Raw genomic sequence first — 15,040 nt, forward strand, 5'->3', positions numbered from 1 at the left:
TATCTGGCGACAATGCTCGGCGTGTCTTTCACAGAGACCGTAGCACGAAATAGATCAGCCGTGCGTGCATCCCGACCATTCTCTATGATCCCACTCACTGACTGTACTACACGTACATACATGCCTAGCGGCACGCCCCCTGCGCTGGGTAATATCCCACATGGGCCAAAGTCCAAATCATGATCGGGCTTGGCAGTATCCCTTGCACTTTGTGTCGGTATGCGTGCGACAGCCCCGAACGCGACCCAGCAGCAACGCAAACATTGCTGCGTGCAGGCAGCGTGTAAGACGCAGGCAGCAAGAGGGAACTCCAGACGACGCATGTAGGGCTGTCACCTGCGGCTTCGTCGGATCTTGTTCCCGACGTTTGTCTACTGGTATGTGAGCCTGCTTGGGTTCACGTTTCCTCATCTCAGGCAAATGTTGAGCTGGGCAAAAGCAAGAAGTCAAGTCACGACAATACATACGACGACCACGCGCGGGGCAGAGAGAGTAGGGAGTAGGGAGGCTGTCGACCCCTCAATGGCCGACCATATGATCTGCAGGACCCTTGCACAGAGCTCGTACAGAAGCTCGTACATGTAATTACCTAATTCCTGATCTGCATATACATATCTGTGGCTATAAGTATTGCACCTGCACATAATAAATGGAGGTCAGACGGTTTCTGGGCATTGCTGGAGCCTGGATGATGCCCACTCGCATTTGGCACTAGGCCTTACAAGACGGGCCCAAACGTCTCACGTACAGATGGCCACGCCAGTTGGGACTGACTCCCTTGCGGGAACTAACTGCAACGGGATTACTGTACGTTTGATCGCAAAGTCGGGTGGTTCGGTGCCTTCGACCCAGTAAACAAACCCACATTCACCCGACCTGAATCATGAAGATCACGAACAGCACTCGCCTATGAGTAATCAGCGCGGCAGGGGTAGTTACTAGTTAGTGTAGGCTACGGGGGGCCACCTGCAGCTGCCCGGCGGCCGGACTAAGCAATAATTTATCCCGACTTTCTCGAAAGCACGGGTCTGGCTGAGTAGAGAGCTTTGGTTTGGTTTGGTTTGGTTCAGGGTTGCATCATCAGCCTGCCAGTTGCTGCACTCGGAACCTCCAAAGCCAAGAAAGGAAAGAGGCCTTTTCCGACTGCAAAGGAGGTTAGCACATACATACATCAAAAAGCCATGGCCCCCATGAGAGCGTTCGCCACCAGGCTGGCGTCGGCAGCGGCGTCAACGACGACGAAATCCTCGAGATCACCACTCATCACCACCACAGCCTGCCTCCGCAGCAATAGCAGCAGCAGCAGTCGTCGCGCCTACCACTCCTACGACCACCCGCCCCCGCCGGGCGCTTTCAACAGCGCCGAACGGCAGATCCTGTCGGCGGCCTACCGCCACGTGCCCGAGCACGGCTTCACCCACAAGGCGCTGTCCCTAGGCGCCCGCGACGCCGGATATCTCGACATCAGCACCAATGTCGTGCCCGAGGGCCCCTTCAGCCTGATCAAGTACCACCTCGTGAGCAAGCGTGAGGCCCTGGCCCCACGTAGCGCCGAGATCTTCAATGCGCCCGTGGCCGCTGCGGCCGATAGAGCCACCCCCGACACCGCGGCCGGCGCGCGGGGCCAGCTGTTGACAGTGCCCGAGAGGGTCGAGCGCTTGACCTGGGAGCGTTTGCTCGCCAACCAGGATGTTATACACCGATGGCAAGAGGTATGTACACACTACTGAGTCGGGGGTCCTTTCTCCAACTGTACGCCGTCTCGTCATCTGCTTCATTGGCTTACCTCCTCTTCCCTCCCCGCCATCTAGGCCCTGGCAGTCATGGCGCAACCAAGCCGCGTCCCCGCCTCCCTTCACGAGCTCGCCCTCCTCTCCGACGAGATCCACCATCTCGCCGGGGATCTCGCTGTCGACCCTTCTTGGTACACCAAGCGCGCATCCTTATCTACCATCTACGCCTCCTCCGAGCTCTTCATGACAAACGACCGCTCCGCCGGCTTTGGCGACACGCGCGCGTTCCTGCGCCGCCGCCTCGACGAGACGGGATCTCTCGCTGGCGCGTTGGGGAGCATCGGCCAATGGGTTGGCTTTACGGCCTCGGCCGGCCTCAACGTGTTGAGGAGCAAGGGCGCCAGAATCTGAATGGGTTGGATATGCGCCTCTGTGAGGTCTTAGAAGAAGAGCGAGCGTGGTGACGATCGCGTACAGTCGCAGGGAAGTGTATCAATAGGTGACCAAGCGTCATATGGAAGCATTGTAGGGCGTTTCTTCCATGCGTGCATTAGTAATTATCCTTCTGCACAACAAACCACATTGCAGGATTAGGACACGCCATGCAGACGGTGAGTACAGTAGGAAAAGGAAGGCAATATCACACTCTCGTCTAAACTGATAGCATATAACATTGACGGTTTATATTATGTTGGTATACCTCAGGCTCTATACCACAAACTCAGAGAGCATCGACCTGTTGACCAATATCCTCGAGACCTAGAACAATCCCCAGCCAGCCTATGCGCCTAATGCTAGCAGTGGTGCCCTGTCGTCAGAAACCCTTTATTGATTGGAACGCCGCAACTCCGCATGCTTCATTGTGGTATCATACGCCGTACTTAGCAAAACTACGCGCTGTAGCAGGCTTTACCCCCTTGACGAATAAACATAATGACTGGAGCCTGAACATCCACCTCAAGCGGAGCACACACGATGATATGGAAACCGAAATGATTAGTGGTCAACCAAGGTTCTCTGGCGTGGATCCGAGAGCCTGCCAGGTGCAGGTTAGTAAACCAAAGATATCTTCAGAGGGCACATAGCGATGAGCACTTACCTAATAATCTTTACATCTTCGGCGACCTTTGCTCGTCCCTCGATGGCGTTAGGCGTGATCAGGATGAATTGTTTGCCTACAGAGCGTCTGGCTGCCTCAACCAACATGTTTGTAGAGATGGCACGGTTCACGTTGTCCATGAACACATCAAACTCGTCCAGACAACGTAGCGGCGAGCCCATAGCGTCCCAAATGGCAAGCAACAAGCAGATAGACGAGAAGGACTTCTCTCCGCCAGAGAGGGTCTTGGTGTTTCGGCCCGACACGTTGTTCCTGGTCTCGTCCGGCTCAACCCTGATCTCGAGCTTCTTGTTGGCGTGGTCGAGAAGCAACTTGCCTCGGAAGCCTCGCTCGCTCAGTAAGTACTGAAAGTTGGCACGGGATTGGGCCGAGATAAGGCGCTGGAAGGCTCGCCATTTGTCCAGGCGCTTGCTCAATGCTTGCTTCAGCTCGACCATGAGGGATCCTAGATTCTGTTGGTTGCGTGACGCAGCGTTGTACTCCTCAGCAGCCTGGATTATCCTGTTGTTGATCTCCTCTTCCGTACCACCAAGGCTGTCGCGCATTCTCTTCAACTGTAACTTGAGGGCAGTGAATTTTTTCTCGATCGTGTCATACGTCTCGCCCTCTGGAATGATGACGCGTTCTGGGTTGTACTTTTGTGCGTTTGTAATGAACTCATGAACGAGCTCCTTCTGCTCGTCTCGTGCTCCTTCCGCGTCCTGTTTCTCGATTTTGGCGATATCGATATGCTCGATGGCGCTGTTCTTCTCTGTCAGTGCTATGTGTCTCAGGTCTTTGTAACGCTGGAGTTTATCCATGGCTTTCCCTTTACGGGCCTTGTAATCCTCCCACTCCTCCTTCGCAGCTCTGAGTTCCGCCTTCAGCGTACTGACGATTTTGTTCTTTTCTTCTTTCAAGACGGCAATCTCGGCATACTGTCTTCCGTAGTGTTCGTAATTCCTCTCTGCTTCCACGAGATTTTCGCGGAGAGCTTGTAGTCTGGCATCGACACCGTCAAAAGCATCGAGAGCACTTTGAGCATCACTCAGGGCAACACCAGCCGCCCGCACCTGTCGATCTAATGCCTTTTCTTGTCTCTTGTGTTGTGTCACTGCCAGTGAGCATTTTTGAGCATGCTGTTGTGTGAGTCGCATGGACTGATTGAGCTCCTTCAAATCCATTTGCAGCTGCTCGTGCTGTCTCTTCTGCACGCTGATTTGCGTTTCCGAGTCTGATTTCATCCGCGAAGCACCATTGTACACTCCTTCCGCCGTGGACTGAAGATTGTTGCTCCCCTTAGGCTGAAATCGCATGAATGCATTCCTGTCCGTATCGTGAAGCGCCAGTATAGATGCAACGCCTGGCGGGGCACCCCTATCCCCCAAGGTGGCCCAGACATCGGCGGCACGAGGCATCAAAACGATCTGTTCAATCCTCGCCACTAGAACTAGTTGATCGCGTACACGTGGGTCGTCAATGTCCAAAACACGCAAGATGGTCTCGAATCCTGCGTCAGGCTCTCTCAAAGCATTTAACGAGAAGCCCGGTTTGCTGATATAAATGGCATTCTTGTCCATCCGGAGGCGTCTCATGTGCTCGATTAGCCGCTTCTGATCGTGTGGGTTTGTCACAATGAAGCCATTCAATGGATCATTCAGAACCTTCTCCAGAATAAACGTCCAATCCGGCTTCTTCAGCTTGATGTGTAAGCCAAGAGGTCCGATGGGCTGGTCCTGGAATCCCCGGTCATTCTCGATGTTCTTCAAAAGCTGCGCCATGTGTGGCTCGTAGCCGGCCAACGAATCGATCCGGCTCTGGGATAGCTGGCGCAATCGTCCCTCAGCAGCATTGACTTCCTTCCGCTTCTGCTCAACGAGCTTCGATGCCTCGGCCACTTGCTCCTCGGCTTTGATCATCTCCTCACGCAGGCTAGGTTCTGCGTCTTTGTGATCGTTAAGATTGTTGTCAGCGTCCTCTTGTGCTTTCTTGGCCTCATCCACTGCCCTTTCGGCCTCAGCAGCGGCCCCGCCGTTGACCTCTTCCAACTGGCGTTCCTCTTCCTTAATCTTCTCCTTTTTGTCGTCAACGGAGTGCTTAGCTTGCTTCGCCTGCGATCTGAGCTCTCTCTCCTGGACGTGCAGTTCTTCTATCTCGCCTTTGGCCGCCCTGAATTTGGCATCAGCCTCTGCATGCTTCTCCTCGAAGGAAGCCTCCTCCTGGGTGATAGCATCGGCGGCCTGTTCGGCTTGTTGGATCTTCTCGTCACGTGCAGCGAGAACTTCGGTCTTGGCTTCTGCTTCTTGCTGCAGGCGGGCGATCTCGCTTTCAGCAGCCTCGATCGCATTCTCCTTCTCTTCCAGTATCGTCTCCTGCTCCGCGACTTGTGCCCATGACAACTGTTGGACATAGAGGCGAGACTTGCGACGCAATTCTTCATTCTTGTCGCACGCCTCTTTGATGGCGCGAGCTTTCTCAAACTTGTCTTTCAGATACGTTACGGTCTCTTCATACTCGACGAGCTTGTTTTCGTTTGCTTCCATCAGCTCCGCGAAAAGCTGAAGATCGTTGTCAAGTTGCTCCAGCTGCGTGCCCTGTAGAAAGTACTTGTACTTGGTTGTGGGACTGGCTGAATTGAGAAATTGTCGAGCGTTGTCTTGGGAGAGGACATTGAGAGGGTTATCTACCTGAAGACAATAGTACTCGACCACATCATCCACGTCTGACTTTTTCGTGGTGACAACGCGGCCAGTAGCCGATTTGAGCTTGAAGCCACTGGATCCAGACCTGTTGAAATTGCGCTCAACGATGATGGACTCTCCGAACAGGTCGGGCTTGTAAGCATCAGAACCCTGGTTCTTGATCTTGACGACAAGACTCGCATGGTCTTGTCCCTCCTTGATAAAGCTACGCAGGCTGGCACCGCGGTTCGTCGAGCTCGCCTTCCCTCCCAGGCATAAGGTGATTGCCGTAAGAATGGCGCTTTTTCCGCTTCCATTCTCGCCAACGATGAAATTGAGGAGAGGGCCAAGATCGCAGTGCAGCCGTGTGTGGCACATGAAATTGTAGCACGTAATGCTCTCGATGACGGCATTAAGCGCGGCCACGTTGTCACCTATTTGCTCAGGGAGCTGTCGACTCTTCAGGCGTTGCGTGGCTCTCATATCGTCTTCGTCCAGGTGCCATAAATGTTGAAAGCCGGCATCCCGCATGGTCTCGTACTGTGTGGCCGGAGGGGGCGTCGGGGGCGCTTCTGTATCCCGCATGACATCATTGTCATCTTCTTCGATCTCGTCCTCTACCTCTTCCTCTTCGATCTCGTCCTCGACCTCTTCCTCTTCGATCTCGTCATCGTCGTCAGAGTTAGGTTGTCCGTTGTGGCGCAGGCGCCCCGAGGATCTGCTCGTGTCCGCATCGGACACGCGTGCCTTCTTTCTCTGTAGAGCAATTCAATGTCAGCTGCAGCACACGTTTTGATAACCTCGGAACAAGTCGACTAACAGATGCGCCCCTTTACTGGAGCTGGCGTGAGCGGTGCGGTCTTCGGCATCTTCTTCGTCAAACGCAGCGCGGGAGCGCTTGACGCGTGAGGCCGACGGCATGTTGCTGCTGTACCTTGTCGCGCGCAGTTCAGGTCGGCTCCGGCTGAAGAGAGGCGCAATCAAGTCCTAGTAAGCGGACTGATTTGTTCGTCTTTGGGAGAAGTGGTGTCGCATGAAGAGAGCAGGGTGTCTCCGATGCGCGCCTCAATGGGCAACATGCATTGTGAGTGCGTTATGCCGTCTAGATGTGTAAGGTATGTAGCCGAATGGCTTGCGGTCAATGTCCAAAGTCAAAGTGGGATGATCCAATGGGGTTGATGCTGGACATGAAAGACGCGCTTTCCTCACTTTACGCGCTGGAAGGTGGACCCGAGCCGGCTTCTGCTGCTTGCCAAACTTAAAAATGTCCCGCTGGCTCTTGGCTGCTGGCAGGCTGGCAGGCTGGGTAGGGGTCTTGGGGTCCAATGCGCAGAACTCCAGGCCTTTAAGGCCTTGCATCACCCCGCCATGACCAAGCCCCACTCCCCTTAACAATCGCATGTCTTAACCGGCAACACGAAACGGGATCCTGATATGGATCTTCGATCTATCTCTGTTTAGATCTATATCTACACACCGATAGACTTATTGCCGAGTTCTGTGCTCCATCCCCAACATGGAGCCAAGCACAGACGCCCAGGGTTTCTTCCAGGATGGGTTCCCCCGGCAGCTCCCAGAAAACTGTGTTGAGTACATCCTTTTCATCATCGACAACCAGCTGGAGGCCCGCCGAAAACTGTCGGCTTTGGAGAACGTCCGCAAAAGGGCTGTGCAGCTAGCCGAGTCCCTCACCAAGGACTACATCTGGCAACGAGACTCACTCAATCTGGAAGTCAAAAACGACCGCGGACTTGTCTATCTGTATGGTAGCTCGTGTTTTGGCGATTCTGTAGAGGACGAGTGGCTCATCGTGTATCTTCTCCGCGAGCTCAGCAAGACTGCCAGTGACCTCTGGGTCCGGGTATTTGATAGTGATGGCGAGTTTCTCCTGGTGGAAGCGGCCAACGTCTTGCCACCCTGGTTGAGCCCAGAGATCGATACCAACCGAATATGGATCAACCAGGGGCGTCTCCATTTGATCCCACTGCAAGACAAGACAGACAAGAGGCCTTTGACCTTGGATCAAGCGATTAGCCATATCAGGGAGGACGCCACATCCCTCGTCCAGTCATCTCTTGTGGAGGCCGAGGCCTTCTACCGGCTGGAGAAGTATCCCAAGCAGATACAAGATGGCATGCACCGTTCTTTAACGACTATCCCTAGGAAACTCGCCTACATTCTACGTGAGAAACCGGCAGCCATCGCGCCCGCCGTGGAAGCCTTCTATCTCAGAGACCCCACCTCTATGAAATCACTACTATCTACATCCGGAAAACTGAGCTTTCCTCCACAGGACCTTGTGACTGTGAGCGTCAAGTACACCAAGGTTCTGTTTGCACAGCTGAAGTCGCAAAAGTTTACGCCACCTCCAACCTGGACTGGGATCATGGAAAGAGCTGAGAACGAGACGGGATCGGCTGGGGCCACCCAAGAAAACCTTGCCAGACTGGAAGTAGGCATGAAGCTGACTTGTGGTTTCGAGATGCTCGCCTCCAATGCCGCGACTAAAAACAGTCGAACTACCCGAGAAGTGGCGATTCTTCTAGAGGACCTGGAGGAGGATGGTGACCAGGCACTCCCAAGCGATGCCGTCATTGCGTCTTGGCCCGGAGTGAAGCAGGACGACGATGAGTCGTGGATTGATATCAACTACGAAGAGTTCGAAAAAGCGCTTGATGGCCAGGGTGGCACTCAAAAGGGGGCGGAGGGCGGCTTTGGAGATGTCTCGGCTCAGGCAGATCTGCAGAAAATGGTGGCACGCTTCGAGTCCTTCCTCAACGACGAGACTGCTGGTTTTGAAGGGGCGGAGCTTGACGATATGGACGAAGATGATGATTTATCAGACTACGAGGAGGACAGCGAGGACGAAGACAAGGATGTTAGCTTTGACGAGGAGCAGTTTGCCAAGATGATGCGGGAAATGATGGGCATGCCCGCTGAAGAACCAACCCGTTCGAAGCAGCCCCACCGGGATACGGACAAGACAGGCCAGGTTGAGGAAGTAGACGAGCAGGAAGGAGAGGAGATCAGGCGACTGGCGACCCAGATGGAAGCCGAGTTGAACTCTCATGGGGCTCTGCAGCTAGATCCGACGCCAAGGAAGCTGAAGGCGCTGAAGCAAAAGAGTGCGGCCGACGAAAAAGGCAAAGAGGTACAGCGCGATGATGAGACGGAAGAGAGCGACGACGAAGAGGAAGTTGATATAGATTACAATCTGGCCAAGAATCTGCTCGAGAGTTTCAAGAGTCAGGGAGGCACGGCAGGGCCTGTTGGGAACATGCTAGGAATGTTTGGGATGAAGCTGCCGAGAGATGAAGAGAACGCCGAATGAAAACCCAATTGTCATTCAAAAGGGTCAAGAGTACGTGTAGATTCAACACGTAATTGAAAATCGCCCCTAACACACTGCAACATCCCCCATGTTGATGTTGGAATACCTATCTGGGTGATTAAGAGATAATAAATGGTCACGTTCTTTATTACTCGGTTGGGATATAAGCAAGCCAGCACCTGTGGCGTTGTATGGCCGCCCGGCGCATCGCCAGCCCCCCGCCAGCCACTCGAAGCGCGTTGTTGGAATGGCTTGGGTAACCCCACTACGACCACTAAGCAAGCTACTCGTGCTACTGCAACGACGTCACAAGCAGCTGGAGCATGCTAATGCATTACTGCTAATGACCTTATACAAGACCGCACTCACTCACCCTGATCGCATGAACGTCCATGTGCGCTCGACCCATAGTTCATGCTTTCCGGACGATCCCCAGTTGCCCAAGCTCTCTCCCCGGAACCGTACAGCGAACCCTCCCCTCGATCGCACGGGACGTTATTGGGCATCACCTCTCGCAACCTGAATGAACGAAGAAGCCACGACGACACCCGCGGGCCGTAATCCGGGCCAATGCAAGCATGTGGCCGAACAAGGCGGCGTCCAACCTGCAGAAAACCTACGATGAGAGCTACCTGACATGCTCGACCGCCGTCTACTACGAGAGCCAAGGCAACGAGAAGGAGGCCATGCGCTACTGGAAGACGGCCCTCGACCAGATCAATCACAACTCGCCCAGCAAGCCGAGCTACACCCCCAAATCCGAGACCGAGCGGGCCCTGCTCGAGAGCCTCAAGACCCTCGAGACGCAATGCAAAGAACGCGTCGACCTGCTCGAGGCGCTGCGTATTTCCCGCGAAGAAGACGTCGCTACCAAGCGCAACTCCTCTTCGAGTGGCACCAATGGCGGTGGATCTTCCAGCGCAGACCCCAGCGAGAGAGGCTGGATAGGGGCGGGACGATCCCAGCCATATCCTACACGGAGCTTTCCAGACCGTCGCTCCCCCCAGGCCGTCCATGGCCGTGAGGAACTCGTCGGAGAGGGCTGTGGTGGGGCGGAAAGACGGCACCGGTGTCGAACAGAGTTCGCCTCAGTCGTCAGCGAAGCAACGGCCCCCGTTGCCTCCGTATGCATCGTCGACGACGCCCATGAAAAAGAGCTCGAGATCCCCAAGCCCGGATAAGCGGACTATGCGGACGACATTACGGTCGGGGAGATCTTCGGAGAAGGCCGCGAAGGCGTCACCTCGCATGACGCCCAAGAGCGCTGAGCGCCCGGGGGCAAGCAAAGCAGCCACGTTGGCGTGGTCCAACATCTCCTCCCGGGAGAACCTTGGGAAAGTGAGTTCCTCGGACTTGCATTCGCCTGCTGCCGCTTTGGGCGAGCCCAGGCGCTCTGTTGAGCAAACGCGAAAAGCATCAGCTTCTGCATATTCTCAATGGGACAGCCACACGAGGAGGCTTGTGACTCCCGATGATGGGGCACTGGATCCTATGAGTCCTGGTTCCCCCTCGACGAGACACACAGAAGACTACACTTTCCCGGGACCATCCTCGTTGGCGCTAGGCGCCGCCTCGAGTGCCTTGAGCTCTCTGGCGATTGGCGAGAGAACGGAGTCGGCATTCTCACGCTCATCGCGTGGTCCCAAACCGCACAACGGCTCCATGGCGGCACAAGATGCTGCTCGTGCGTCCGCAAACGCCGGGGCTGATGCCGCGTTGGCTTCAGGAAGAAGTTCCGCCGAGCCGCCTTTCCGAAGGAAGCCAGTTGCCCACAGGCATTCTCCATCACAACCTAATAGCGCCAAGAAGCGTACGCCGCGACCGAGGCGTGATAAAAAATTGGGTCACGCTTCCACGTCAGAAGACGATGAAGAATATGTCGGCGATGCTAGGCTGAAAGAGCCGGAGTCGCCTGTGCCGGCCGATCTTACCGTCGACTCCCCGGACGGGTCAGGAGAAGAAAGGGAGGACAAAGCGAAATTGGAATGGGAGAAGAAAAAGAAGGCAACTCTTAAGAGGCTGCCGCCGGGTGTCGATAGTGCCGCGGCCAAGGCGATCTTCAACGAAATTGTCGTGGAGGGCGACGAAGTCCACTGGAGCGATGTGGCAGGGCTGGAGATTGCCAAGAGCGCGCTGCGCGAAGCCGTCGTCTACCCGTTCCTGCGACCGGACCTGTTCATGGGGCTCCGCGAACCGGCCAGGGGCATGCTGCTGTTCGGCCCGCCCGGGACAGGCAAAACCATGCTGGCCCGCGCCGTGGCCACCGAGTCCAAGTCGACTTTCTTCTCCATCTCGGCCAGCAGCTTGACCAGCAAGTATCTTGGCGAGTCCGAGAAGCTCGTGCGCGCCTTGTTCGCTCTTGCCAAGGCCATGTCGCCCAGCATCATCTTCGTCGATGAGATTGATTCGCTCCTGTCTCAGAGATCCGGATCGGGTGAGCATGAAGCTACTCAGAGGATCAAGACCGAGTTCTTGATCCAGTGGAGTGATCTGCAGCGCGCAGCGGCGGGGCGCGAGAGCAGCCCGGGCGGCAAGGGGGAGAGCCGCGGGGACGCGAACCGGGTGCTTGTGTTGGCGGCCACCAACCTGCCATGGGCCATCGATGACGCCGCACGACGTCGATTCGTGAGGCGGCAGTATATTCCATTGCCAGAGCCGGAGACAAGAGCCACTCAGCTGCGGACTCTTTTGGGCCAGCAAAAGCACAGTCTCACAGAAGCCGACATTTTGGAACTAGTCGAACTGACCGGTGGTGAGTGCATCTCTTTCTCTCTCCTGGCTAGTTCGCACGATGCTAATTACCCTTTTCTATACACAGGCTTCTCCGGTTCCGACATCACGGCTCTTGCCAAAGATGCGGCTATGGGACCCCTCCGTTCGCTTGGAGAGGCTCTGCTTCACATGACCATGGATGAGATCAGGCCCATAGAGTTGGCTGATTTCAAGGCTAGTCTGCGCATGATTCGACCCAGCGTCAGCCTCGAAGGCCTGAAAGAATACGAGGATTGGGCCAAGCAATTTGGAGAACGTGGCGGCTAGTACTGCTGGCTGCTTTATGAATTCGGGATCGGGATCAAGGCACTGGTATGCCGGTTTATAGTCATTGGCCGAACCGTACACAATGACTGTACGAGTTCGAGGTGTGAGAGAGTAGAGAGGAAAATGGATAGGATCCGAATGGGGCGTTTTAGGCATTCTTAAAGGAAGGACGAGGTAGGGGCATAGATATGATACCTGGGACAAGAGAACACGAGCTTACGGGGGACAGCAGGCAGCATCTAATGCTATTCCATGGGAGTTGGTATGCATTGGGGTTTAGGTCTTGGCTATGCACACGCTGTTGCACATTATGATCCATATTGTATATATACACTGGTCCCATCCCTGGGTGCCGTATCCAGCGATTGTTTTACATTTTCTCTATGCCTTTGCCATACCTTCCCAGGAGCTCCAATGCTCGGCCAGATTTGGCATTGGTTTTCCCCACATGCCATTCAGTTGCAATTCCGAGTCACAGAATGCCCAGGTTGGGCGTGTTCCCGCAGTCGGGCCATCCCTTCATCCAGGTTTAATCGACGTCGGCAGTACTCGTTGTCGTGGTTCCTTCTTGCTGGTGCTGCCGGGCCTTGGCCAGCTTCTGCGCCCTCCGCGCCTCAGCCTCGGCCTGCTCGCGCTGCTTGGCCTCGCGGTGCTCCTTGGCGGCGGCCTCGCGACGCTCAATCTTGGCGACACGCTCGGCAATGTAGTCGGCCTTCAGTTCCTCCTCGGTCGGCACGGGCGGCCGCGCGTCAATGGGCTGGCCGTAGGGGGCGATGATGTGCTTCACGACGTGCTTCTTCCGCGACGACGCCCGCCACCCCGCCGCGATGCTGATCACGTCGCCCTTCCGCACGCTGTTGGCGGGGTCGTGGACTAGGTGGTAGTGGGGGGTATTTGAAGGACTATTGTTTGCGAGAATGGTCAGCAAATCTGTTGCGGTTTACTTTTTGGTTCCTCCCTCTCAATATCGTCGAGAGGGCGGCGAAATAGCAGAAGGGAACCGATTGGCAAGTAAATAAGTACCTTGGAAACGTGCTTCTCCCATCGTTGACCCCAGAGCCGGATCTTGACGGTCTTGTCCATGAGCCCGGCCGAAACGACGACGCCCGTCTTGCTGCCCTTGTACATGCGGCCAGCTTGGCCAATGCCGCTGGCGGCGGCCTCGAGGACTCGCGAGGGTCCTGTCGCACTCATCTTGCTGCCTCTTTGGTTTCTCTCGAAATGATCCCGGGGACTTTGCGCCCTTTCGCTTATTTCCTTTCGCTCGCCCAATGGTCCCCGTACGGTTGGTTGCGCCTGGGAGGAATTGCCGTCGCTGTCGTGGTTGTGTAAGGCGCCGGCTCGAGGGTATGGGGCGAATTGCGGGAGTCGGCGAGGGCGAGGGCGATGTCGAAATCTTTTGGATTGGAGGCGCCAGCTATTTCGACGGTTGCAGGGGTGGGTGCGTTTGGGCAAAGGCCAGTAAAGTTTGGCCCGGATTAAATGCTGGCGCTAGTGTCCGGGCCCGGGTGGCGGGTGGCATATCCATCGCCCCCCCGGAAACTGGACTTCATGTCTCCACCAGACTCCTTCTCCCCATCGCTACGCCGGAAGGACGTTCACCCTTTCTTACTGGTTTATTCGCCTGGCATATCTTCTGGTTTGGGGAGAGGTAGATCAGAGCAGTTTGAACCATGGCAGGCCCATGGAGGTAATGGAATGACAGTGGTTACCTGCAGCTCTATGTTTGGCAAGCCATTGCCGATCTTGAAGAAGACTGGGGTTTGCTATTAAAGTATGATGATTGCTGTAAAAAGGGCTACGTAGAAACATGTGTAGATTCCATTGGTGCCAATATCCATCTTTATACATTGTGGTTGGCAGCGCGGGCAAGTGTCAATTGGCTCGAGATGTTGTTGGCATGATATGTACGGAAACCTACATAACGCTAGCCAAGGAAGGCAAGCAGAAGGAGTTGCCGTATAGATCAAGTAAGGGCAAAAAGGGCAAAAGAAAAAGAGAGCTTCTGGATCAGGGCCAGGCTGGGATTCGAACTGGGAACCGACAGTCAGTAAATGTTTGTTTATTTCACGTCGATAAGGAGGATGACTTACCCCAGGACCTCTTCCACCCAAAGGAAGTACGCTATACCACTGCGCCACAAGGCCGAGTGTACTCGTTGTTGTTGGAATGAGAATCTGCTAGCAGATTCTTTGAATGCTCGCCGAAGGACTGGTCGGCCACGGCTTCAGAAGGGATGGCCACTGTGGGAGGAAGGCCTAAGGCAGTGAAGCACACCTTACGTCCATGGGAGACTTTTGTAGCCTGCTCTCATGACAACAATCATTGCTTTGAGGAGTAACCTGTCCCAGATCTGACCAACAACAACTACCACACCAGGCGTGTACACAATCAATCTCAAAACTTGGTCTTTCTTGCCGTCATACCACACACAGGGACGAGGGAGACGAGCAAGCCTGTACCAAATCAATAAATACGTCAAGCAGCGTCAAATCCAACCACACTCAGGAGGCCACGGTTGAAAGCAATGTGATAGATGTATGGAATCCATTAAACGATTATACAATGACCAATACAGCCCCTATTGGCGCCTGATCAGCTGGCTGGCGCCATGTGAAATTAGCCAATTGTATCACTTACACGCATATCCTTCCCCGTCCGCAGAATCATAATGTGGCTATCGATTGGCGATATCAGGTTTATGGGAGATATGAAGATCAAGTTAACAAGTCACTGGGGTCACTCTTCACACCCCTCAAGGGACCATCGGCAGCCAGAGCATCAGCAAGCGAACATTCGTTTCGGATGTCCTACTATCAATAGATACAAATGATGCCAATACCTGCCTTTCGATCTACTAAGCCTCTGCGTAATAGACTGATTGTTCTGTAAAATTTGTCTAATTATAGCTCTGAGCCCTTGCGATATTATTACCAGATGATATCTTGGACTATGAGCCAATGGCTTTGCGATTCGGCACCTATCAAACTCGGTTTCTGGCGGAGAGGTAGTTTGGTACTGGAGCTGACGATAATTGATCTTGTGATGACAACTTCGGTGTGGTCTACATGGTAGTTTTGAAGCCTCGTGGCAGTCCTAGCAATTCGACAATGCCATCCAGCCAACTCCACGGCCTAGGTTGTATCCGTCTCTGACA

General features: G+C 54.7%; 5 protein-coding genes across 5 annotated transcripts; 3 read left to right on the forward strand and 2 right to left on the reverse strand.

The window, feature by feature from the left end:
- Positions 1 to 1,181: 1,181 nt before the first annotated feature.
- On the forward strand, positions 1,182 to 2,144 carry PG997_005851 (ubiquinone biosynthesis protein COQ9; the record flags this gene model as incomplete). The annotated part of the gene is made up of 2 exons (XM_066810166.1): positions 1,182 to 1,712; positions 1,812 to 2,144. The coding sequence occupies 2 exons, from the start codon at positions 1,182 to 1,184 to the stop codon at positions 2,142 to 2,144; spliced, it is 864 nt and encodes a 287-aa protein (XP_066669089.1).
- A 684-nt stretch (positions 2,145 to 2,828) lies between these two features.
- Positions 2,829 to 6,434, reverse strand: PG997_005852 (DNA repair protein Rad18; the record flags this gene model as incomplete). The annotated part of the gene is made up of 2 exons (XM_066810167.1): positions 2,829 to 6,269; positions 6,330 to 6,434. The coding sequence occupies 2 exons, from the start codon at positions 6,432 to 6,434 to the stop codon at positions 2,829 to 2,831; spliced, it is 3,546 nt and encodes a 1,181-aa protein (XP_066669090.1).
- Positions 6,435 to 7,029: 595 nt separating this feature from the next.
- On the forward strand, positions 7,030 to 8,844 carry PG997_005853 (uncharacterized protein; the record flags this gene model as incomplete). The annotated part of the gene is made up of 1 exon (XM_066810168.1): positions 7,030 to 8,844. The coding sequence occupies one exon, from the start codon at positions 7,030 to 7,032 to the stop codon at positions 8,842 to 8,844; it is 1,815 nt and encodes a 604-aa protein (XP_066669091.1).
- A 578-nt stretch (positions 8,845 to 9,422) lies between these two features.
- On the forward strand, positions 9,423 to 11,883 carry PG997_005854 (AAA domain-containing protein; the record flags this gene model as incomplete). The annotated part of the gene is made up of 3 exons (XM_066810169.1): positions 9,423 to 9,750; positions 9,827 to 11,596; positions 11,663 to 11,883. 3 exons carry the CDS (start codon positions 9,423 to 9,425, stop codon positions 11,881 to 11,883), a joined length of 2,319 nt encoding a protein of 772 aa, XP_066669092.1.
- A 529-nt stretch (positions 11,884 to 12,412) lies between these two features.
- PG997_005855 (uncharacterized protein) lies at positions 12,413 to 13,077 on the reverse strand (the record flags this gene model as incomplete). The annotated part of the gene is made up of 2 exons (XM_066810170.1): positions 12,413 to 12,756; positions 12,828 to 13,077. 2 exons carry the CDS (start codon positions 13,075 to 13,077, stop codon positions 12,413 to 12,415), a joined length of 594 nt encoding a protein of 197 aa, XP_066669093.1.
- Between the last annotated feature and the right edge of the window lie 1,963 nt (positions 13,078 to 15,040).

This window comes from Apiospora hydei (genome assembly GCF_038363865.1).
Source record: "Apiospora hydei strain CBS 114990 chromosome Unknown utg000005l_segment0_segment0, whole genome shotgun sequence".
In the NCBI taxonomy this organism is placed as follows: domain Eukaryota; kingdom Fungi; phylum Ascomycota; class Sordariomycetes; order Amphisphaeriales; family Apiosporaceae; genus Apiospora; species Apiospora hydei.